The 27254-nt window shown below is 38.6% G+C and overlaps 1 protein-coding gene across 11 annotated transcripts in view; it reads right to left on the reverse strand.

Annotated features, from left to right (window-relative positions):
* Positions 1-27254, reverse strand: part of CRCP (CGRP receptor component) — a 44187-nt gene that overhangs the window by 8540 nt on the left and 8393 nt on the right. For 6 of the 11 annotated variants that reach the window (XM_054847542.1, XM_054847546.1, XM_054847544.1 and 3 more), the window contains 3 exons: positions 24672-24766; positions 11679-11736; positions 2965-3094 (listed from right to left, as the gene is read on the reverse strand). In XM_054847542.1, coding sequence (XP_054703517.1) covers positions 2965-3094; positions 11679-11736; positions 24672-24766 — 283 coding nt within the window. Of the gene's footprint in view, positions 1-1821; positions 3095-7641; positions 9461-11678; positions 11737-24671; positions 24767-27254 lie in introns of those variants that run through there. The other 5 variants (XM_054847540.1, XM_054847548.1, XM_054847537.1 and 2 more) reach the window with 4 other exon arrangements.

Raw genomic sequence — 27254 nt, forward strand, 5'->3', positions numbered from 1 at the left:
CCAAAGCTGCTCAGCTCATCAGCAGGGATTTCCTGTATCTTCCACAAAATTCCCTGCGGACATCTGTTTCCAACATACCTACTTCCCTTTCCCAGCACCAGAGCACAGCCAGGTAGGGGCAGCAGCTCCTTCTCCTCCCATAAAACAAAGCTTCTTGCTAATAAAACTTCTCCAGCGAGGACTGCCAAACAATCCTGAAGAAAGCTGGCCTTCCTGGGCTTGAATTCATGAGAAGTCACGACACCTCGAGTATTTTAAAGTAACAAAACAGCAGAGGAATTCGGGCAGCTTGTTCCTCCTTTCTCCCAGAGCAGTGCCGAGAGCACAAGAGCTGCCGTAACCAGAGGGGTCGGTCAATCTGCCAAGACCTAAACACGCAATACAGAATAAAAGCAAGGGACACACAAGAAATGAGAAAGCTAAAAATAACGTGCGCTTCTTAAATATTCACAAAGTGCTGAGCGCTCTGCCCTTTTCTTCTCAAAACTAGGGACCGAGCTTTTAAGAGCCCAATACACACGTATGTTTTCTTGTACACGACGCATCAGAGTTCCGCTCTCTTCCTGCCGTCTGCTCTCCTTCAGAAGAGCTAGCAGAGTACATTCACTGTGTTAGGTAACCGATTAAGTTAAGAGAACAAAAAGCAGCCCTGGGAGACAGGCAGATCTTTTCAGTGCTATATTGGACACTGGAAAAATGGTATCACATAAGCAAGATGCCATTTGCTTTCCATAAACCACCTCTGAGTCTTGGGTTTCCAAAGAACACACCTGAGAGTGAACACCACAACGTGAAACCTGCTCTCGGAGCCACAGTAACTCCTCACCTGCACTTACACGGTCAGAGCGCACAGACTGTAGATTTAAAAAAGATTTCTTGATGTAATGTAGATGTCGAATTCCCAGATCCCTTCAAATGTTACTTAGTATTGCGTTTTTAGGGAAATTCTAGTTTACGTATCTTAATTGAGACTGAACAAGCTATTCATGCATTTGCACAAGTTTAATATACGTATCCACCTGGAATTGATTTTGATAGATTAAACACAACAGCAAGTGAATGGGTTCTCGTATCTTGTACCACACACGTACAACAGAAGACAACATGGATGCTGGCAAAAATCCATTTCAATAACAAATCAGCAATTCCCAAGATGAAACATCCAACTTCAGAGATCTGTTAAAATATTCTTCCTGGCTAAAGACACTTGTGATCTGGTTCCATCTGCTTTTCATAAGTTTAGAACATGCTTCAGTAACTTAATTTTAGAAAAAGACAGATAAAAATGTAAACAACTGCAGCCCAAGGCCACAGCATGTCAAAGAACATCAATGACTGCTAAGAGTAAAAATGCTAATTTAAAAATTAATTTCACGTAATTCTGTGATATGATCTACTTATCTCTCATTTTGTTGCATTTAGAGAGACAAATATAGATTGATGTATCATAAAAACCATCAAGGACTTTTCCCCTCTAATACTACACTTAGCTAGTCAAAACATACCTTTAGCCTCCAGCCTTGGAATGCATTTAATACAAGATAAATTATCTTTAAGAGGTAACAAATATATTTTCCAATAATTTCCTTTCCTCTCCAAACATCAAAGAAGCTTAAAATACCATGGAAATGCATATCATAAATCCCCCGGACACTGGAAGTTATCACTCCCTTTCATATACGGCACAGCTAAAGCTCAGAAAGGGTAAATTCTTTGCATAAAAACACAAAATAAAACCATGACAGAAGGGAGGGGGAGTGTGCGTCAGATATTCTGATTCAAGGTCTTGTATCTTTTCTATAAGCCACAAGATTCCCAGGATGTATTTCAGACTTTATTTCTATTTCCAGTATATTATAATAATTATAAAAGAATTATCTGCAGTCATAGTATAAAACCAGTGTCACACATAACTCATGACTTTATGTATGTGTGTATATATATATGCACACAAAAGATTTATTATAATCATCAATGCTTTCAACATTAAATACTTGATCCTGAAATGTTGAATCAGACAAAAACTCAGTACACAGAAAACTGCTTCGACCAGGACCGATTCTCATTCTTCTAAACCAGCCTGGGACTTCACTTCAGTGTTGACTCATTCATTTATTCCACGGTCGTCAGCATGTTCACAAGACTGTGACTTGTCTATATATAAATATTGGAACAAACGTTCAGAGAAAATACTACACCTCATGCTTAAAACGTTCTTCTGTTTGTATTACTAAGAGCCTTAACATTTGAGTCCAGAGCCTCAACTGCTGTAACCCTGTCCAACTCAGCTGATTTCAGTGGCAACGTGTTGATTCAGCTGATGATGTGGATCTCTCTTATTGCGTACAGACCATCAGACATCCCTGAGAACAGTTACCCTACCAACAGAACCTCTCACTTCCATGATGCCAACAGCCTACGTGGAATTGTCTGGCCAGATACCAAGTAGTTCTTGTACGTTACTCTGTGTTCTGATCCCTGAAAACAGCCCTTTTCACAAACAGCTCCAAAAGTTGGCTTTGTATTGTAGACCATATTCTGAAAACCAGTTGGGCAATTCAAAAGCATATGAAAGCAATTATAATTATAGTACTGCTGTGATAATTAAAACATTGCCAGCTGTATGTAAGCCTATTCAAATGTACAGCTGTTATATGGGTAATGGAAAAAATACAAAAGCTTCAGATTCTGTGACCCATAATTTCTCAGACTGCTACATTACAAACTCAGTTACTACCATTCCCATTTATGAAAAGATCCCAAAACAATAGTGTCCTTTTCCATGCTTTCTTGTAAACAATTGGTTCCCTCATCACCTCCAAGTAATAAAAACTGTAACATTTTACAATGATGTCCAATACGACATTAAACTGGTATCAAGTAAAAAGAACAAAAATATCAGCTGATTCTCCTTTGCTGAAATTGTTGCCAGTTTTGGTCTAGATGCCTCCTACGCTTGGTCACCTTTGTCGTCGGTTGCCATTGCCAAGTCTCTCTGCTGTTCTTCTGGATCCCCTGGAAGAATACTGGTGACTGTCTGCAGAAGTGACTCAATCTGCTCTTCTGTTAGCCTTTCCTCACTTTCTTCTACCATCTGCAGGTCAAAAAACAATCTATTGTTATCATTCAATCCATACTTCCTTCCTCAGCTCCAAACAGAAAGACTCAACTAATTGGGAAAACTATTTTCAATGGATGGAAGACATAGTCTGAGCTCATTACAAAAGCATTTTACAAAGTGGAACTCTTACAATATTTAAAAAAAAAAAAAAAAAGCAAAGCTCCATTGTTAACCACGACAATTCGCACGCCATAATGAGACCCTGCTTTTGTTACAAGGAAAACAACACGCTCAGAACAGGCTTTCTTCCCTGGTTTCTCCTAAAGCCTCTCAATCTACACATCAGTATCTTGGGCCAGGCTTTTCATTTAGCTCATTGCAGACCTATTTTTCTAAGTTCCTGTGCTTTCACGTGAGAACTGAAATGACATAACCTGATAGTGGTTACCTGAACCTTGGCATCTTATCCAGCACGTAGGCTACAAGTAATTAGGCCATAAAAGAAGCCATCTAATCCCACAGCAGCCATACTTTATTGGAATTTACTTAGATAGTGAGATTCCTGAATATAAGAGCATATAAAAGCTCTGAGCAACACAAAACACGCTGTCACGAATCAACAGTAATTCCATAAGATTAATTAAGGACCTACTCTCACTGTGGAGCTGTGGGAATTCTTATATCACTGCTACCAGTAAAACAACTGCCCTAATTTATAGGCAGCTGTTAAAAAGGAAAAGCTTGTCAGAGGACTGGAAAAGCAAGCCAAATGAACTCTTCAAACGCAAATGAAACCAATTAGGATTGCGGGGTTTGAGATTTTCTTTTTTATACAAAGTCCTTTAAAATGTCCTTTGAAGAGCGGTGATTTATATTAATTATGGTTCCAAGTCAATGCAGGTTTAATCAGTTCTAGCTATCAATTGTCAGCTATTCAGATGCATCTTGCCTTCTAAAAAGCAGAGTGGTGTATTCAATTAACATTTTTTTTCCCCCTTCAATGTCCTATGAGCCCTCTTTGCACAATCTGATCATCTTTCACCAGCCATTACCCACAGATCCTTGAGGAGAGGAAAGCGAGCCTGCTAGAATCCACTCATGTAGCAAAAGGTAGACAGTGAATATCCGTTTGCAAATGACTGTTTCTGGGGACCATCCTGACCAAAGAATTAAATTCTCTGCAGAGCGGCTTTCCAACTACGGTTAGCTCAAGAATTACTGTAGGACCCCGGCTTGAAAACCAGCCCTGCCTCTCATTACTGCCAGCTGCTATACTACACACTAGGAGTTAAAATATACTAAAAATCCTCCTAACGTTACCCTTCTGTGTAAGCAACTGCTGCAGCTACTGAAGTGGTATCGGAGGTGATCATCCCAGCAGCCCGACTAGCATACCTTGGAGCACCAACGTTATATAATGAAGTACGTTACAGCGCGTAAACACGCCCTGTGCTGCCGACGCTGCCGACAAAGCCATTACTCTACAGATGACCTATGCTGTTAAGTTTTGTAGAGGATTATCAGCCTGGGTTTTTGGACTGTAGTGTTATTAATTACTGTTACATTAAACTTTAAAGGTGACAGCCCCATAGCAGCAGGAACCGTACAAAGAAACAGTCACATCCTTTGGACAGGCAGTGTCACTTAAGGCAGAATGATTTATCTCTTGGTGGCTGATGTCTCCTGCATTCGTTACCACCCCACTGCTTTCCGATCTTCAGAAAAACGGCACCTTACCTTCCCCACTTCAATTTTATCCCTCCCTATACATGTCCTTTCCCTTTCTTCTCCAAACACTTCCTCCTTTAGTACTTGCTTCAGGTAGCCAGAGCTAAACACAAGGATTTGATCAGAACTTAAACAGATAACAAGAGAGCGATTTCTAGATCAGCATCAACTCTTCTCAACTTCTGCGTTTAAGGCAGAATATACTTAAGTGTCTAATCACTGCTTCTTAGGTGCTCCTGAGTGCCGAATGAGTAATGCCCCAACTCCCAGTATGAACAGTCACATCGATGTCATTTGTACTGGCTGAACACGGAAGCCGGCAGGACTGACAAACAGGACACTGACAGATGAGCTCTGGTGGTTGCTCTGGCAGTTTAAGAAATCACACTTTACCAGAAAGTTGATGAAAGAAAACAGTCTCTCATGTTTCAGATGCTTTGATGCTCTAAGTGATGTCTCATTAAACTGTTGAGAAAAGCATCTTTAAAGAAAGATGCCGGACACTGTGCTGAAGAGTGCGTAAAGCAGCTCCAAACTCCCTTCTGTTGACAGATCTGTAGTCTCTGCCAGAGGGAAGTGGTAATTCCTTAAACTGTGTAGCAAATTCATGGACGACTCACCTCTCAGTGCCTCTGAGCCGTGCATCCTCACTGCCAGCTCTCACACCAGGAATTACCGACAGACAAAAAAATCTACATTTGGCAGGATGGACGCCTTGTTATTCAAGTTGATGCTTCAGCGCTATTTTGCTGTGATACTATTCAAGAGTTCAAAGGATCAAAAACATAAGCTATAAAAATTCAAATTTTTTCACTCTTCAGGGAAACAGCCTGAGCAGTGACTTAGGAAAACATAAGCAATTAGGAAGCAGCAAAGCAGCACGCCAGAAGGAAAAATTAAAAAATAAGCACAGAGAGCAGGTAGATAGACAAATGAAACTGTCCAAAAGGAAACCAGCTATCAAGGGAAACAGAAGGTCACTCAGAGCCTTATTCTAGATTCAACAGATGTTCGCAGTCTTCTGATTTACAACTATAAGACAAAATACCTTTGCTACTGATGGTATTAGGAAATAACATTATGATATGCAGAAGAGAAACTATGTGTAAGAAAAAGCCTAAGATGCAAAAAGAAACAATTGTACTCAAGTACCTACTTTTCCAGCAAGAATTTTACCAATATATGAAAAAAATATCTACTAAAAAGCCTTGCTAACCCTAACTTGCAATTGGCTGAAACTGCTCAAGTAACAGATTCAAACCATAAGCAGTTAGGAATGCAAAGTTTATACTAAGGAAAACAAAAATGCAAATGTTTTTAATAAGCGTATGACCTAAGATGTTTATGTTGGCAGTGCCACGCACACCAAATGGAAATAGATTATCCTCACAGATGATGCCATGTGCAAAGTGCAGGGTATCATCAACCAAAGCTCCGCTGAACTGCGTGTTTTCAATATTTGGGGGGTTGCGCGAGTAACAGAATTGGACAATGTTACAGTAACACAATTGATAGATAAAAAGCCCCCTGATGTGCAGCAAGCCAAGCATGTCGTCTTCTCAGGGCTGAGAGCAAGGATTTTCTTGAACACAAGAGAAAGGCGGTAAGCCATGTCAGCTATGCGGCTTCTTGTAGTAAATAATTCCTAAGTCATTACTGCTTTTCAAGTCTATACTATACACCAAAATAACTACAGTGTTTTGGTAGCAAATGTTATAGCCTATCAATGTCATTTATGCATATACACAGTACGTATTTTCTATGAAACGCAACTACATGGTCAAGATCGATTCAGTCAAGTCGGGCCTCAATAATAACTTTGATGTCCCTCAAATCAGTAACAGTTATTAAACACTCACTGCAATATATGCATACAGTAAGCAATGTTCACATTTCAGTTTCCCCCCAGCTAATGCTCTAAACAATATAAAGATGACCAAAGGAGGAAAACTTTATTTGGTAACATAGTTGGTATAAAATTCTTACAGCTAAAAAACCCAAGGCACGTTCCCCCTGCAGCTAGTATATACTTTCCAAGCCTGATTACCTACAGTTGATTCTTACTTTATTGATAAACGTATTGACAAAACCAGCCAGATCTTCAGAACTGTGGAATATATACAAAATATTCAGAAGGCAGCTGAAGCCACTGTACTGCTTGCCTCTGAAAGCAATGCTACCTTTATTTAGAAGTTTAATAACCGATTTTTCACTTGCTTAAGCATCTTGCACCTACAACTCTTAAGCCACAGCTTATGTATTGACTTAATTTCAAGTACTCAAGAGGTCCAACTAACTTAACTGGACTTTTAAGCTTAAAAGTAGGCAAACATTTATTAAATGGAGAGTATGTCAAGAAAAGGATGCCAATTCTGTTCTGCCTCTCCAGACACATCTACGCACGGGCTTTCTAACACAGCGAAATGAAACATGCATCCAACATCCATCATGAATCTTGCTACAAGAGAATGAAAAGACAAATTGCTCGCCAACTGCAGAATTAAACACTGGCAGATGCCTTTGCTCAGTAACGTAACCGCTACTGGGAACCAGAGCTGTGCTTGTTAAACAAATGTGTATGTGGAATATTTTACTACCATGCAGCCTTTCCCAGCTGCACATTTTAGCAGTAGCTTTTTTTAATTGAGCACTATGTATGAATTTCTCAGAGGAACAAAACAACCATACCTACCAAGTCAGAACGTAATAATAGAATTACATTAAGCAGTAAGTCACATTAAAACCTGCTGATAAATTCTCATGGCAGAAAGTAATTTTCAGAAGCTTTTACAGATTTTATTTCTCAAGAAGATAAATCAGAAAATAACAGCTAGCCTATCAAGATAATTTCAGATTAAAGTGTTTATTCATAAAATAAATGTACAAATCTGTATGTTCATAGTGCCATGTACACATCTAAGCACAAGATATGAACACAGACATATATATACACATATACTTCTCTAGATTTTTTTTTTTTAAACTCAGTGAAACAAGGACATTTTAGGAATATGCTTTCCCTAATTATAACAATACCGTATCTTTTCTGCTTACCCAAGTAAAAGCAAAGTATAAGAGACTTCATCATCCTCACTGTGCTTCTTTTAAGCTTTCACTGCTGATATTTATTTCATTTAGCCTTCTGAGCCATGACAATACACTGCAAATGTTGAAGAATAAATAAAGCCACACTGAAGAACCTTATGAAGTTCTAAAAAAACTGAGAAACTGTCTCAAGGATAAGTAATATTTGATGGGTAACCAACCTCAGCATCACAGAACAGAACAATCTGTGGGTTAAAAGCTATTGTTTATTTGAATAAGCTAAGAATTCCATTTTAAAAATAAATATTAAACTGCAGTAAAAAGGAAATAGGGGTTCTGATCACTTCCAAAGCTATCAAGCTCATAATTTAACTCCAGTGTAGGAGGTACATGAATGATTGGATTAATGTCCCTCAGAGATAATTAATCAAGTATGCAAAGTGGGAAGCAAAATATATTGCTGAGAAAATAACATGTTTAAATCCTCTAACACCTTCCATTTTCCAAAACACTTTACATTATTGTTATTTTCTATTTAACAATAAAAGACAATCTGGCAGGCTGGTTATGCAGAGCACGTATCACGACATATGAAGCTCTCTAGGCTGGAAATCTAGTTTTAAAAAGCACAGAATTAAAATCTACTTTTCCATTCAGAGGGAAGAATGTGGAGCAATTTGTTCATTAGAAAAGATGATGCTTAATCTTCAAACCCATCACAGTTCAGCATTAAGTAAAGCTGGACCACTGTCATGGTTAGAGCAACATCACTGTCTTTTTTTTCCTTCTTTGTGAATTACTGAGCCAGGAACAACATATGTTAAAGATTAAAACAGGAGGTCAAGATAGCTGCAATGTGTACAGTGTCTTACCCTGTGGGATATGAATTAGAATTTCATGCTCCTTTTGTTGCTATTGTTGTTTGAAAATAAATCCTGGCACACGGTCCGGAAAAGGCAAATATGAACAATTCCAGCAATTTATGCATAAAGACTTACAAAAGAACTTGAGATCAAAAGATCACAACATAAAGTTGCTTCTTAGCTTAAATATAATTTTATCAAAATTGATGTATTGTTTGCATACAACTAAAGACAGGAAGTTTTATAGAGGGAAAGTAAAAACCCAAAAGCTGGAAAGGCAAAAAAGCAACAAGCAGCAGTAAATATAACTATCCTCTCACATCAGCTATTAAAAGCCTATCAGATAAATTGGACTGCATTCCATGGACAGGTAACAATACAAAAGTTTGAGACATCAAAACTATCGGAGCACGAGACATATATGGCTTGTTTAGCATTTTGTTTAAAGCTAGCTTCTTAAAAAGCAAGATTGATTTGCCTACATTATATGAAATGGTCAGAAGTTTTCATCATCATCATTTATTTCTGATTCAATTCCTGGAGCGCCTCAAAGCTTTAGAGTGAAAGTCCAATGAAAACAGAATCAAGGCGATTTTAGACCTAGTATTCACTTCTCTGTAGGTCGTGTCTCAGCCATCAGCTGCAGTGAATTGATGTGCCTGCACGAAATCTCTGTATGGATCATCTTCTCCCTACCGACATGTCGTGGTTTAGCTCCAGCTGGTGGCTGAGCACCACACGGCTGCTCACTCGCTCCTCCCTGCTGGTGGGATGGGGAGGGGAATCGAAGAAAAAGGTAAAATGCGTGGATTGGGATAAGGGCAGTTTACTGGGACAGCAAAGGAAGAGGAAAATAACATCAGCAACGCTAATAAAAGAATATACAAAGCGGGTGATACACAGTGCAATTTGCTCACCGCCCTGAACCTGATGCCCAGGCCGTCCCCAGGCAGCAATCCCTCCTCCCTGGCCGGCTCCCCCCCAGTTATATACTGAGCATGATGTCCTACGGTATGGAATATCCCTTTGGGTGGTTTGGATCAGCTGTCCTGGCCGTGTCCCCTCCCAGCTTCTTGTGAAAATTAACTCTATCCCAGCTGAAAACCAGGACAGACATCAAAGAAGAAAATGCTGGTAGCCTCCACTGTTCTGCATTATTTTATACTCAAAGATGCTCAGAGAAGACAAAGGTTTTGTGCGTTCAAAGACGCTGCGCTGCTACAATCTCTTTCCCCGTCCTCATCAAAACCCAAAATGATTCAAGACAGTGATCGAACAGCAAAATCATTTCCTTGCTATGGCTCCTGTCTCTGTATTTCACTAACAAAAACGGCTTGCAGTTTCCTAGCAGTTATTGAGCTCAAAAGACTTTGATGTGCTTTGATGAAAGAGTAAATGTATTGCAATTTTGGGGAGGCTTAATTTAACACAGTGTTAACAATCCAGTCAACTTAAGACTACTGTAATGCTAGTTTTGGAAAAACTCGCCCCGGGAATTACAAGGGTATTGCAATGTAATAGAAGTAACTGTCGCCAATACTTCCTTGATGATACAAATTCAGACTAGTCCCCAAATGTATGAATATTACATTTTTCACAAGTTGCTTTTGATCATTAAAGAAGGGTTATATACCAATAATGGGCTGACACTGAACTCAAATCTTGTATCTGTATCCTGTAAGTTTAAACAATGAGTCTTGTCTAACTTTGATGATACAAACCTTGAAATATCTGAAGCACGACACTCTACAGAAACCTGACTTCTAATATGAAGGCCCAAATTTCTTATATTTGCCTCCTGGACTTCAAACATGACACGGGAGCAAAACAATTTTCAATATTTTATGGGTAGGTAAGATAATGAGGAACTAGGTATGATAACGAGGGGAGGATAGACAAAACCACACAGTCATCTGAAAGCAGCAAAACATCATTGCATTTGAAGAAGAAAAGGGAAAAAAAGACTGTATATGGCCTATATGGGAATATAATAAATCTGTGTCTAAGCATATGAAGCTAACAGAGGTATGAGACAGGCTCTATGTCATTGCTTATGAATAACTTTCTAAGCAAAACTCATGAAGCCTTAATGCTCTTGGTTGGGTTGATGATTGACACTGACCTCTTCAATCATAAGACACAGTATTAATTCCTCAGCTAGAAGCATTCTTTTATGAGATGCCTTCAGCATGACAATATCTACTCCTTGGCTATGAAAGAAAAACAGTCCTACTGGTACCTCTTTAATTGTTCCCTTTTTTTGCAGCAAAATATGATCCTATTACTACATAGTTTGGTTTCAGGATAAGATTGAAAGAGATGATCTTAATGTGAGAGATCTTTATTAAAAGAATATCCTTATTACAATAATTGCTTTATTACCATGGGGTTTTGTATTCCTAAGGAGATACTTCAGAGCATATTACCATCTATTTCTATTTAGCAACAATTCCTCTTTACATCAGAATTACACTGAACAGATTGGCGATGGCTAATTTCCATCAGAAAGTCTGTTTATATCCATTTCTCATTCTGTACCACTGCTCAAAATGCCCTATCAGTCATTACTCACTCCTTTCCAGCATGTTTGGTTTTACTATAACATAAAACCCCAGCATCAAAACAACCTTGTCATCACCGCTGTCAAAAATGAAATACTTGATTACAGAGCAGCAGCAAAAAGACTCAGGTTAAATATATTCTTAGTCGCAATACTGTAACTAACCTTTAATGACTGCACTGGGCATTTTCAATATGTGACACTGAAGCAAACAGAGGTGGAGAATCTGTCTGAGAGAAAGATGGGCAAGTCTCTAAGGAGATCTCAGAGGAAGCAGAGTGGATTTGAAACCGTGAATGTAAAGATGTGCATAAAGGGATACATTCAATCACTGACCATGAGAAAGTAATTATTCAATTGATCCTCAAGGTTAAAGCTGCTTTCATTTAAGCTTTGAACAGTCAGGAGCATTGTTACTCACCAGCTGTATTTCAACTGCTGTCACAGGCCTGTGGTTCAGCAACTGGAGCTTTTCTGCCCTGTTTAAAAGCAAAGCGTAAAACAATCCACATGACTACATAATTTGAGGATCCCCCAAAATGACTGGTAAGAGGCAAATACATTCCTGATAGTTTAGTTTCTGACTGGGTTTGCAGTGTGGTTTAACTGCCGTGATAATTTGGGTATTTTAAATACAGCACTTCCTTGCGTGTTTACACATACTGCTGTTGCCACCTCTAGTCTAAGGTGGCAAGGCAGAGGACCTTGGATCATTACTGTACGAGCATTAATTAACATGCACCGTTGCCTTGTTAAACACAGTACAGAAATGCTAAACAACTCAAAGATCGCAGACTCTTTTGCTATGAACACACAACCGCAAGAACAATTATCATACCTAAGAAGCTATTGCCATTTGGCTGATGGATTGTAATATGTTTATTCTTTTAGCCCGCTGCAAATTTAAAGCTAAAAAAAAAAACAAAAAACCAGCTTGAAACCACTTGGCCACATGTATTCTCTAAAACCCACATGGTTTAAGCCGATGCATTTTTTCATACTTTATTACAATGGGCTGAGGCCATACTTTTACACATGTATCTTTGGGCAAAAATATATCTTCATCTCTGTTCCCATGCAAATCTACCTTTCTGTTATGTTTCTACACCTCTTGGGCATCATGCAGCAAACCAGGGGGGACTGAGCTGGACTGTGAAGATAACCAACCTCTTTTTCCTGGGTTGTTTTTGACTTGATTCACTGCACCATCCCACAAAGACTCGTATGACCACAAACAGCAAGATAGGAAGATACAGAAGATCCCACCCACCCCTCAATCAGTGCCTGGGTTGTAAATGTATGGTCACTTATTGCGGTTGAAAAGAAGAGCAATAATTCATTAATATGCAATAATTCAAACACTTCTGATTACCTGTCCACAAGCTAAAGCGGACAGAGAGCGGTTCTATGCATTCAGATTTGCAGTCTTGTGCCTTTAGCACAAAAGCATTTCAATTCAACATTAACTTCTTTTGTCTTGATTTTTAGATATGAACCATGTTGCATCTGTATTTTTAATAGTTCAGATTCCATCCTCTGCCTATAAGGGGGAGGAGTCAGTAAAACTCATCTGATGCTGGTACTTAAACACAAAACACTTCAATATTCAGGGAGACGCTTTAGCACTACTGAAGCCAGTGGCAAAATTCCTGATGCATTCAGAACCATCATTAAGCAGACCCAGCCTCACTGCTTTTCTAGATTCATTTTAACCAAACTGCTACTAGATCTACTTTTTCATCAAGAAATCACGAGATCTCACAAATGTCCACTAAAACACTTTGATCATTAAAATAGAAGAGAGAAAAAAAAAGGGTGAGAGGGAGAAAATTTCGTTGACATTTAAATTATTTTTCTGGCGGGGGAAGATGTGATCAAACAAGTATTTTCATGAAATTCAAACCACAACATTTAGGCAATAGCTCTGCAGTCAAAAATTATTCATTCTACATCCTACTTAAATACGAATCATTCTAAAAACAAAGTAAAACCCAGCTGCCATATGCCAGTAATGCGTATTTCATTAGTTTCAGAAGCTCAAAACATTAACATTGACCACGTAACAGCAGCACGGCTAATGATCTGAGCTGATCTTTGTGTTTTAGAACAGAAAAGCACAATAACACAACACTCCTAAAGATACAACAGATGTTTAAAACAGTAACAAATGCACTTTGATAAATAAAAACATAAAATTAAAGTATAATAACAATAGATACAATGAGTAAAGGAACTTGAACATACTTTTTTTTCGGGGGGGGGGGGGGGGGGGGGGGGGGAATCTTGAATGATTATTACTTGACACACAGCCTCTCCCAGCAGCCATCTCTGTTTATGCAGCACACTGATGCGTTAAAGTGAGAAGTGACAGTTAACATGCATGGTCTTCCAGTCTCTGACACAATAATGAACTACAATTTTGAAGAAATAAAGCTTGGAATTCATTATTATTTAAAGGGTATCTTTAATGCATATTTAAACTGATTCTGAAGAGTTTCCCGCTGGTTTATTGGACCTGTGGGTGGCTTTCAGGAGAACACAGATGCTGTAGTTCACAGCCCCGAGCTCTCCCATGGAGGCGTTTACAACCAACAGGTCAATGTCTATGAGTCTGGAGATACTTCAGAGATACCGTCTCATTTCCAGTGGCCTCCAACACTGGCTGCCCTTGAAATCTAACGCCAGCTAACAGCTTATAACACTGTCAGATGCTTCGATACTTTATCATTCATGTATGTGCACCGGTACGCGTTCAAAGACCAAAGGGGAAGCCTTTGACAAGCGATGCATTGCGCTCGTGTGTACATGCACGCGCATCTACATGTCAAGAGATTGAATTTAATACTTAAGGCAGGCAGTTGACACCCAAAGAGAGTAAGGCCCTTCATTTATCCGCCGAACATGCCAAATGAGCAGCACTAGCATAAAATTTTCCTGGCTGATGTCTCCTGAAGAAAAAAATCCTGTATTACCAGAGATTGGACAATCTAACAGACCCTATTCAGCTAAAATGCACACCACTGCAAGGGATTTAGTGATGGGAATAGGACTACGGGATGCTCTTGGCTCAATGAAGACAACGGCTCTGCTGATACCAAACAGGCTTAATTATACTGGAGGGTTCTGTGATGTGTATTCACAGCCCTAAAGAACAGAAAACAACTTTGAAGAGATGACATGCTGACTGTTGGGTTTAGATCCTGTCTAGTGGTGACAAACCCAAAATCCTAACAAAAAAAAAAAGAGAAAAGAAAAGAAAAAGAAGCTTTCAATTGTTCCACCTAGTCCCTGAGCCATTCTGACATCATTTTTATAAAACACTGGAAAATAATTCTAATCATGACTTTCAGCTTCAAAAGAAAAGCTTGCAATTTTTAAATGCTGCATTTGTGGAATATTAACAATTCACAGCAGATAGCTCCAAGAAATCCTCCTATATATTCATTAACCATTAAAAAGCATACATGATTCGACATCTTGAATTTACATTTACATTACAAATGTATCCATTTTTTTTTCCTCTTTAAATTTCAAAACTGGAGAAGGGGATAAGGAATTAGGACTTTATAAAGGAGAAAAAAAAAGAAGAAAAAGCTATTTTAATTAACCACAGAACTATTCAAAATGTCCATTTAAAAAACGAGCTCAAACATTTTGGGTACCACCCTATCCTTTTAATCTTCTTTTCTACTCCTACAGAACCACATCAGAAGATTTTTTTTCTCCGTGTTCAGAAAAAGCTTACAATAAAGTGACATTTGGCACCTGGATAAATGCCAACAAGTGTGGCAGATTTCACATCAATCGGGTATGTTCTTACAGCTAAAAGATTATTTTTGCTGAAGAACAGGAAGACGCTTCTACCTACACATCGGCATTTGCCCTCAAAAGCAGGGTGATGAACTTACTCATGAAAAAAAAAAAAAGGTGCCTAAAGCAAATATTTTGATGGTGGTTTCAAAGTTTTTTCTAACACAATTTATCAAATTAGTTCTCCAAGTTTGCCTACGCTTATTTGTGGGTCTTTGTACAAAGTGGTAAGGATCACTAGCCCCATTTTACAGACAGGAAGAGTGAGGGGGAACAATTAAGGGGGGAATGCTTGAAAGGCAGTGGGGTTTGGAGGTGTAAGAGTCAGGAAGAGATTTGGCGTGGAAGGAGAGAAGGAAAGGCCCATAAGACAGTACGTCACAGCAGATGTTGCTATATTCTTTAAAGGCTCCGCTTGCTGGAAAGCACTGTGTGGTCATGGCCCCTGGCCAGACCTGCTCCCTCCTCCTGGGGATTTTCTAGTGCCCTGGAAAGGATCTGTCCTTGCATTCGTGAACTGTAAGGTGCATCCAGGCTGCAAAAATACAGGAGGATGCTGGGGGGGAAGGTGCCTTCTGTCAGTTACAGCACAAATCAGTATTTAAAGGCAACTCCCACTGTAGCGACTATGCTCTCTCTTCCATCCGGCAGAATAACTGTTTACATTTTTCCCACTTCTCCTGTTAACAACCCCTTGGCAGCACTGGGTTTGGTCTTAAATTCTGGATACTGTGATTTTACAGACGACACAAAGGAATCAGAATTAGCTTCGTTAGCCAGATTTATTAGATTGCTTTGGGTTTGGAGAATCAAGGATGAAAGCCAAATATGCTTCCATTGGTGAGAAGCAGTGAATACGCCTCCTCTGTTTTCCCATGCTAATCACTTAAATCTATTTATTTGGCAGCTTGATGTTTACAAGAAGAGACTATAAAGAGCACGGCTGAATTTAACACTGAACTGAGAGCACCATTGTTGGCTGCCTTATTATCAAAAAGATAAGGTGTCTATAACTGCTGCCATTTACTACTGTCATAAGCAATGAAAGGACAGAAATAAAACCTTAATATCAACAGGAGACAAGTACTGAAATACTTCAGACTAGAATTAAAATTGAAAGCAGGTCACCTAAGGAATCGGTAAGAGAAAACACCCACCCTTGTAAATTGTACTGAACGATATCACCGCCATAAAAGCAGAAGTCCTAACAGAGCTGGGTAAAGAATATTAAATGACCTCTTCAGCGTACAAAAATCTGTCCAATTCATCTGAGTGAATGTATGAAAGATTTAGTGCTTTTTCCTCAAGGGCTAGGAAACTGCCTGGTTCAGTGCCTGGAGCACTTGATAGAGATGCAGAAGCTGGCGCTTTGGTCCTGGCTTTCAGTGCCAGTTGCTTTACAGTTCCTGGCCAAACACGTGTCTGTGCCTCAGTTTCCAGACACGTAGAACAGAGACAACATTTGCAGCTCTCACAGGACAGCTATGAGGATATCTACTTGGAAAACACCTCCCCCTCCTCCCAGAGCCCTACTTACAAAGACAGGCTTTTATGTTCGCTGTTTAATGCATTCATACAAGTTTCTAATGAATTCATAGAAGTTTCTCACTGCACTGTACACTCACATGCCATTTCAGAGATCAGAGCCTTTCAAAAGTTTTTCTTTACTTTTGCAACAAGACATGTCCCAATCCAATCCTATAGCTCCACCACATCTCCAGATAAAACATATTCTTTGACTTTTATGAAAGAACACGAAAGATAAATTTCTTATATTCTTGTTTTTCAAAGTAATATCTTTAAAATTTGTTGCCGACAAAACTTCAGAGCCAAACAAACTGATTGAATAATCAAAGCCATATCATGTCTGTGCTAAAGAATGCAAATCTTATTTATCCAGAGCTATTTCAAAACAGGCAGAGCTCCATCATATTATCACAGAAAGGCTAATGGTAGAGCAGGTAACAACAGAAATAAATTAAAACCAATTATACATTGTGACTAAAACAATCAATTAGTGAAACTGTTCATGGTTCCTGAAGACAAGAAATACAGGACACAATAAAAAAGGTCACCTCTCAAAGACTTTTTGCTCATAAGCCATTAACATTACTATTACTCATTAGGGAATAGATTGAAGTTTTACAGTCGGGAGAAGTGGATCTCACAAACATTATTTCAGCAAAGATGGTACCATTCAGAGTACTTGCAACTTTTAAAATGTGTACAGAAGAATGAGAGATAATTTGCAAGTAAGTCATTAAAATGCGTTATCTGAAAACTTTCATGCCTGTTTTTGATCTGCAAAGCTCGCTACTGGAAAAATGACTCAGAATGTCACAAAGGAATTAGCAGCAGGGTGCAAAAAACCAAAAGCTACAGAAATGACATATTTCATCTGAAGGTGCTTGTGTAGTTAAGGGGCTTTAAAAATTATAAACACTAATTAACACTGAAAAATAATAATCTGTAGACATGTTAACATTATATATTTATGATTTAAGCAATGTATTTGTTTACATAGAGATTGAATCCAAAGACACACAGAAACGACCAGTTATTCATTTGGTACCTAGCCAGTTACTTGCTGATCAATCTAAACATCATTTGCATAATGAAGATGTAAGTTATTTTATTTTGGCAAAATACTGCAAGATGACAAAGAGATAACTGACTGTAATTGAAGACATTTGGACAAATATGTTGATACTAGTGTGGGTACACTGGATAGTAGTATGGGTAGATATGTTCCTCCTGCAATAGAGAACAGCTAACATTTTATCTTTTCTCTTCTGTTTAGTAAATATCCAGCTGCTGAGATGATTACTTAAGAAATACCAAGCATGCATGTGTACAAAACATGAAGTGACCTCTGCTTACTCGGGAGTTCCACGTTCGCAGCTCTTCCTGGTGTTTGTACAGAATACAGACACGGACTCCAAATACGTGATCCGAGACCAGCTCAGGGGACCCTTTTGATGCTTTGGTCCCAGCTCTTCTCCCTGCGTGCAAGTTCTGACCTTCCCTAGTCATAAAAATGGAGTGACTACTCTTGGCATCGCCTTGATGCAAACACTCACAAAATGTCTCTGAAGTTCAATGTCACAGTAGAAAACTGGATTCCTCAGCCCCCACCACTAGCAGTAAGCACTGCAGCACTGCACGCAGCCTGAGTCAGAGCTCAGTACTCACTGCACTGACTTTTTTTAACACTGATACCAAAAGTTGGCGCTTAGGGTCAGAGTCTCTCTGTACCTGGGATTTCTTGCTAGCATGTACACAAGTTAGAACCCAAATATTCACAATTCCATTTGAAATAAGCTTTAAGGAAAGCAAACGTTGCATGCATCAGTGCTGATTGCAGTATTTTGCATGGACACAGACATGATAAGCCTGAATTTAATTCATGTTCCATTACATCTAAAAAACCAAACAAACCAGGGAATGTTTTCCAACTCAGATGAATCCATCTTTACACTTTCTACAGCACGCATGTTTACACCCACACTCATTAAATAAAAAGGATAACTGTCCCATTCAACTAAACAGAAGGTGAAGGATATTTTCAGCTTAATTGACCTCCAAAAGTAAGTCTTTGTATTTTCTCTGGGCTGTCTGGATTTTAGTAACACTGTTTGGAACATGAAAGCTGCTCATTCAAGAGAAGAATACATACAAAAGATGAGTGATGGTTGAAAGCCATTTTCTCACATAAAAGCAAGATTCCACTAATCAGAGTTAATCGACCGTTACGCAGACTCTTACAGGACCCGCCTAGCGAGAAATCCCAAAATGGCAATTACTGCTGTTGGGCTGAGCAGTGCCTCCCCCCTTCCAGGCCACATCCAGCAGTAGCTGGGACGCAGCTAGAGCCAAGATCAGCATTTCCAGCTGAGGGCAAAGTGATGTGGAGTGGGCTTTGGGACATACGAAGCTCAGGCTGCAGGAGACAAAAAATGTGTGCAGTTATGGAAGAAAAAAAAAAAAGACTCGAGGTCTACGTTTGAGGGGAGAGTGTATATTGTAGGAGAGGAGGATGTAAGATTACAATAGTGTAATCCTTCACAAGCAAAAAAAAAATGTTCTCCTAGAAGACAAAAAAAATAATCAGTGTCTTGTGTTCAAGATCACACTGCATATCTGGGTAGACAGAATGGACAGCACATTACTACAGTGCATAATAAATTCACAGATTCTAAAAAATAATAAAAAGTTACATACTGTTGTGCAAATTAAGACAAAATGTATCATATTCTTTCAGCAGTGATCCAAATATTTGCAGCATTTATATTTTAACCAAAACTTCGTATTATGTGTCTTGGTATTGCCCATTTTTTAAGCTACTGAACTCCTAGACTGTATGTAAATATATATGCATGCGCATTTTGGTTTTTTAGGAAGAGATCTATAGGCATGGGTAAGGAGAGAACAGTATTGGTGCCAAGACACAGCACACAGAGCTAAAAAAAGCCCTAAAACATCTGTGACTGTGCAGAGGCAGATTTATCCTCAGGAATGTATGAATGCTAGGAAAACCATAAAGTAACAGCAGTATACATAACCCTCTATTTTATTACTAGCTGAAAATACTTAAGAGTCAAATCCTACGGTCTTGAGTCAACCACGGCAACTCACGCAAAACATTATCTGAATCAAGACCGCAGGATGTGCCTTACGGATGAGCTGCGGTCTGTGAAATCACATATCGGGCTGCATTCTGCACAGGGCTTACCACCGTACTTCAACTTCATTACATTTGTCTGGGATGATCTCTGAGGGCTGATAATGGTGTCCGAATGCAAAAGACTGAGCAACACTGCTACAGATCAAAGGGTTAATTTCAAATCAATTCCGTGGGAAACACAACGGTCTTTTTAAAGACTATTAAATGATGCTATTGTTAAACTAGCACCATCCTGACCTTAGTGTTTTACTTTGAAAGCTCTGGAGGAGACAAAAATTACAAAGTAAATCATTCAGCCCTTAATATTGTAGAAGTTTGTATTTTTTGTAGTTCTTGGCAGTAATGAGGGAAAATACTTTCTAAAAGTACTACAGATCTTCAACTCAATACTTCCTTGAATGTGTTGATTTAAAGACAAAAAGGGCAATGATTAAATCCAATTTTAAAAATTATAATAATATGCAGTGATTAGAAATTTGATTATTCCAAAATTAGATCTAAGATAGGCTATCAGTAACAGGAACAAGTACAAGTAGAGTCAATTTTCATTTAACCACAATTACAGAGTGCAAGCTTACTGAATGTTCCTTTCATGCAATGCCATTTGCACTACCTTACAAAACATGAAGCCATTCCAGGGACTAAAACTGGAAAATTAGCTGCTAGTGGCATACTGCATTTCCAAGTACAACATGGCTTACTGTACTGTAGCATTAGCCAAAGCTTGAGGCCTCAACAAGGTAATAATAAAATTCACCATGATGTCAGTTCAGAGCTTTTCATTTAAAAAAAAAAAAAAAGAAAAAGAAAAGAAATCAGTTTTACAGTTTCGATTTTACCGAAATAACTGATGGCAAGGAAAAAAACCCTGTGCTGTACCATATTTTACTGATTATATCAGCGAAATATATGTTTAGATGTCTTTGAATTTGCTCCATTTAGCAAGGCAGCTATCTGAAATTACTGTGAAAGGTTTAAGTTGTTTTTACATGTTAGTATTTATTTTAAAATTTGTGTTTTAGGAAAAATGACTTTTTTTTCTGCCTGTAATATTAACAAGAAAAAACTCATCGCAGAACAGATGGCTGTCAGCAGAAAAGATATGCTAGTCTGTTGACCTGGTATTTTGAGTAGCTAATATCACCAATAACAGAAAGAAAAGACTTGAGGTGATTTTATAGTAACTGCACTATTTGCCAGCACAACGCTATCAGCTCTAACTGAAGCCAGAACATTTCACGACATCATGTGTAGCCTGACGGGCAATGCATTTTGCAGGGTTAATATTCAAGATTTGTGGAAGGAGGGCAAGAAAAACGAGAATTTCCTTGATTAAAAGCTCCGTTCTTCAAACGAATGTCGTCTGAGTTCTTGGTCCTTCTCTGGACGGTGTCTGGTCTTTCTTCACTCCCTAGAAATCCTCACATACACTAGCACAACCTAGTGCTTGAGTGCTGCAATAACATGCGGAGTGGGGAAACAGCTCATCACCCTACCTCCCTCCATCAGGTTTTCAGATATAGCTGCAAATCTTTCTTATATTCAAAGCCCTGAAATCCTTGTATTAGAAAAGAAGTTGCTGAGCCTAACTGACAGCACAAACACACTGCTTAATTGTTTCCTCCTTGATTACAGGCAGAGTCATAACAAGGAATTTAAAAGGCAGAGGAAGCAGTCTAAGATGAGGGGATGTTCCTGACTAGTAGTGCCTTTTAACCTGATTCGCTGTTCCTTTTGCAACAAGAAAACAGAAGAAACTGCTGTGCCCTCAGTGAAGACAGACACCAACTAACACATATACCTTAGATCGAATTAGCTAGCTTCAGAAAACTGTTAGCAGCAGAGACGGCATATGACCAGCTAAGAGATTAAGGAAGAGAGCATCTCTTTGAATGCCTTACCCCGAAAGGAAGAAGCAAAGACAGACTCTGGAGTTCATTACTCTTCGTGGGAGGAAAAGTCATTACAGCGAGATCATGTAAGCAAGGTCCTGGAGAGCAAACATTGCAGGTTCTTTCCTCTCAGAGGGCCTGAAAGCTCTCTACCAGCTAACTGGAACGAAATCTCTAGCAAAGCCACCTCCATCACACAGAATGGAAACAATTAAAGCCTTTAGTTCTTCATTTATTTAACAAGAAAGCAGTGTTGAAATGATCTTGGTTATGAACCAAAGGGTAGTTCAAAATTTCCTTGGAGGCATTACTATTTTAAGCAGTTTAACATAAAGTGCATTATATAGTAATTGCACACCATATGCTTTCTGTGTTTTGCTGAGAGGAGGCTGCCAGATGGGCTCCGGTACTTCTAGCTTGAAGTGTCTGAATGGAAAAGATTAGAAGAAAGAAAAAGTGCCAGGATCACATTCTGTTTCTTATATTGTAAAGTACGTGGCAAATGTAGAGCTGGCAGGTTCTTTACCAGATGACAAAGATATTAACAAAGTAAAAGTTGCACAGGATGCTCAAGAAACTAAGGTATCACAGTTCAATCTGAGTTCTGATAAGCCATAAATGCAGTAAATCTGTAACCTAAACTAGTGGTTGGCTCTTCACTCTCATCCTTCTGCAGAAGGAAATGACTTGGAAATAATTCTCTTGCTTACCTTACAGATTGATTCAGAGAACAAGGACAGAGAGGATGATACCTAAAACCAAAGGCACCTCCTAGCATCCATAAAAAAATAAAATAGTCAAAAAGCTCATTTAAAGCTTGTAACTATTACAACCTTTGCAGCAGTGCTATATTCAAGCTCACAGAACGAGCAGGCATAGAAAGGCAAATATTTGGGTAGATCTACAGAACAGCTAGGCTCTATGGGACATTGAGAGATTTTTGTAGCTAGAATTTTCTCCGTTTATGACTCAACATTGTTTAGTACTTCAGTCTTAGAGACCCCATACGGGGCAGCAGATGCAGTCAAGATATCTAACATGATAACAGAGCTCCCCTGCCTTTTTGCAAGAGTTAACCCTGAGGCCTTGGTCAAATTCTACCAGAAAGAAATTTGGAAATGAGCTTTGAAACAAAAACCAACACACAACAACAACAACAAACCCCCCCGAAACGAACCAAAACTTTTGACTTTTAATGAGACTCTAATACCTAACTCATTCAGTTACTTCTGAAAAATCCTATTCTGCCTTTTGAACTCCTGCTGGCTTTTTGCTGTGATACGGCATTCTCCTGGTGCTTTCCTAAACGGCTGCCCTGTACAGACCGAACAAGCTTATTTCACTTCAAAGAGGATGACTGTTTCACATTACCAGAAATGAAGGATGCTCATCACTTATTCAAGAAATAGTTTGCTGACAATTGTAAGATACTCTCCTTCATTTCCACACTATCAGCTCTTTACAGTAAACAGAGTATTTTCTCCATGCTTCAATACCTCCATGCCAGAAAATAACTAAGATACCTCGCCCACTACATAAATTAGGCTCCTGCTATATAAAATGAGCTACAGGAGGACTAAACAGTGACATACTGACCTGGCAACTTTAGTTCTACAAAAGAAAGCACTACAAGCAAAGTTACAATACCCATAACAAAGCTCCCAAGTATGAGCACCCCTGTGTCTGCAGTGACAGCAATACTGTGATCAGAGCTGCTGATAGACTGGATGTGAGCATACAGAGAGGGGGCACTGAAAGTCAACAAAATAGCTGACAATCTGCTTTCTACTCAATTTACTATGCTTTGGAGAGGGTAAAAACTTGCCTTGTAGCACTGCATTCTCCAGATGCTCTGATTTTGCATTTCTTTTTGTGACACAACCAAATTATTAGTAAGAGCATCCTTTCCAGAGCACGAACTCCCTGGGAGTCCTTCCAGCAGGGAAGAAAAAATGCAGTCAGTGTCTATATAGCATAAACTACTTCTTCGTGGTGAAGAGGAAGTCATTTAGAAGCAATTAAATCTTTGTTCTTTCTGCTTTAAAAAAATCAGATGACTGATTAGAGCTATCCAAGCAAGTAGCCAACTGATTCAATTTCTTTTGGTTCTGACTATTTACAACAGGCTTCACCCACACTCTGGAGAGAGGTTCGAGAGGATTATGTGTTTCAAGCACTGTGAACAGGCACTCGCACCACTGTCAAAGAGGGAAAATGCTCTTTGAGTCTTCTTGTAACTGTGAAGGAAGTCTTGTATTTTCTATGTAGGACTTCCCAAAATAAGAAGATGGAACTGTATGTTCAGCTTTACTAGAAACTGGGGCGGAGGAAGGTTGATTGCCACAGTATTTAGTAACTGAAATGTACATCTCTGAAATCCTAGTGGACATAAATATCAGTGGACAAACAGCACAAAAAGAGAAGATGAACATCTTAGTTTGCTAAACGCCAATTAGAGAGCATAACTTCGAGAGATGAGCTGCAGCAGTTGGGGTTCACAGGTTAACATAAAACTTAACTTCAGAATAACATTCTTTCCCATGCATCTATATTAGGATTTTATTTACTTATTACCTCCCTGCAATACAGCCACCTTTTTCACCCCTTAGGAATGAATGCATTTTTGCTTAAGGAAGTTCATAAAATAAGACTGACAATAAACTGAGGTTGGGTTGGGGTTTTTTTGCAGTTCTTTTACTGTGTTCAAAACCCATTTACAATTTACAGCTTCTTCCTCAGAAGACATTTTATGAGCTCTACTTTGTGCTTGGACCATGTGAGATTATGCTAAAAACCAAAATACTGACAAGAATCTGTCTGAGAAATATTGAGTGGGCAAACACAGGCCCACTTAAGGAAATACTCATCCATGTAGGCGTTAATGAGTAAAGGAAAAGATGTTTGGATGAGTATTTAAATAATGGCAGAAAATACTTAGGTTAATAAAACAGAGACAGATTATCATACTGTCAACTGTTCAACATTTCCATGAGCTTGTATTTTTATTCAAAGACACATCTCTACTTACTTGGTTAGCTTATGGCCTTTCATTGCGATGAGGAAATCTCTCACAGTCTCAGGACTCTGGTATCTACAGGGTGTTTTTGAAATGTACTTCAGTGTCTGTGAGGGATAGGAAGAAAATACACATTATTTCACAGTTACTATTTGCTTTACCAGTTGTGTATGAAACAAGCTGATTTTGAAAAGTCTCCTCACTAGTACTCAGAAAAACTGGAAGAATCAATTTACGTTTTAGAGTTTGGCATTTCACTTTTTTTTTTTTTTTTTAAACAGCGGGCAATGCTGTCATAGATGACAGATCATACTGTTTTTCTGTCTTCAGTAAGACTATACTGGTATTTGCTGAGGCAGTATGTAACCACAGCTTTCTGTAATGGAAAGTACATTAGTACTGATCCAGAAAGCCCCAATGAGTTCATTCTGTAAAGACATGATACAGCCAGCTCATTACACACCCAGGTGAGAGTTACAGCTTTGACTATTCCCTCTGTGGCTATGGATGGTCATTTATCTGATCTGTTCAAAACCCAACGTTGCAAGTTGAAGAGCACAGGAAAGGAGCAAGCTTTAGCCCTGTCTACTAAAAAAACCCCAAATCTGGTGTTTGTGAAAGACATTTGCTTTCTTGGTTTGAAATAATCTCCGGTGATGCCAAGACTGTGATCAAGACATACTTACAGCTCTGCTGAACAGTATCACTCAGATTTACTTTTAAAACCAAAAAATGTTTACAGCTAACTTAAAAAGGTACCAAGATACAGGGTTTGGGGTTTTTTGTGGTGGTTATTTTTTGGTTTGGGTTTTGTTTTTTAAAAGCACTAACACTTCAGAGAAGCTGAATACTATTCATCCTTAAAACCATGTTACCTTCTGCCAAGTTTTCGTGTGCCCAATGCCAGGGATACTCTCACTGCCAACCCATAAACAACTCGTTAAGCTCTCCAATCTATGGTTGTTTTCATCCTTTATATGCGTATTTGGCAATGCTTTCTTAAGTTCATAGAAGCAGGTTAGGTGGGTTGTCATGAAAATCTGCCAGAATACTGTAGTATTAGAAATGTTTATCTGACTTGAGACAATTTATCTTTGTTCCGTTTTTTACATGTAACGCCTACCAACCTCAGCTAACTTTTGCAGCAGAAGTTACATCTGCTTTCTTTATTTGAAGCACCACAACACCTACTAGACAGATAATACATACAAAATTTGACTCGAATGAAAAAAACAATTGTCGATAAAACAACCCCACACAAATTCCACTTCACAGCTGTCTTTTCACTGGAAGTAGCTTAGAATCTTCCTGACATGTTGCTTGGATTAGAACTCAAAATGAAGAGCTGGAAATAATGAGCATCAATGGAAAAGTCAAGGAAATGCTTGCACTGTCTGTATTGTGTGCATCAGCAACTGAAGGATTTAGAAAGAGTATTGTCAATGCTTGTTTTGAATTAAGGAAGACAATCTTCATCTGTTGGTACTGCACAGCTATCTATACATAAGGCTTAAAAGTATCACTACAACTGACTCATGATGCACTAACTGGATTGCAAATACAGAGAGATGTGTGGTAGGATACTACGTGCACAGATTAGCTATAATAATAATAAAACATAAAATTCTGTATGTTACTCTGAGTTTCCTTCTACATATGTAATTATTCTCAGAAAACCTTTAAAGTGAATATTTATATTTGAAAAGTCTGAAGCCAGGAGAGCTGAATCAGTATTCAGAGCAGAAAACAAGAGATATTGGGAAAAAATGATCTCCAAGATCATTATGGCATATCAGAAGATAAACAAATATATTTCCAGTATATTTCCATTAAAATCTGTTATCATTTAAAAATACTAAGTAAAGGAAAACAGACTTCAGCAACACAGGATAATTCATCTTACTTGATGGACAGAGTTGATGAAATACAAATCACCGGAATTCTTACTGACTAGTTTTGTTGGCCTACTGAGAAATATATTTAAAAGCACAGTAAGGCATTAGTTAACTCTCCTTTCTCTTAAGTCCTGCTTGACCTTTTCAGATAAAATTAAGTTGTTATTCACCGATAATGACTGAAATGAAATCACCATGTTGTCATGTAATAAAATTATTTAATAGGAGTAATTTCTTCTTCAGTTTAGTCTTTTTGGCAATTTCAAATCAATTAAAACACCAGACATAGAGCAAACCATAGCTCCAGTTCAGCAAGCTTCAACTAGTTATTTCAGTACCAATGGATACAAGCCTGCACAGTGCTCATGAAGACTTACTCAGCATGAACAAAGATAGTCCTGTAAGATCAAATTCTAGTTTTCTTTCTGTCAAATAGAGAAAATACACCCAGAGTTTACACCAGCTTCACTCCATGCACAAAAATGAGCATCCTATAGGTATTTACCATGTAGCAATATAACGAGGCAATTAAAGCTTTAAGGTACATTCTGACAAAATATACTTACGGGATCTTTCTCAGCTGTTTCAAAGAGGTACAGGAAGAGACTGTTAGTCTCCATGAAGATTTAAATTAGATTTTTTGTAAGCCCCTATTTTGTTGAATATGAGGTTTAGGATTACTACTCTATACCTTTTCAAA

This window comes from Grus americana, chromosome 19 (genome assembly GCF_028858705.1).
Source record: "Grus americana isolate bGruAme1 chromosome 19, bGruAme1.mat, whole genome shotgun sequence".
Taxonomy (NCBI): domain Eukaryota; kingdom Metazoa; phylum Chordata; class Aves; order Gruiformes; family Gruidae; genus Grus; species Grus americana.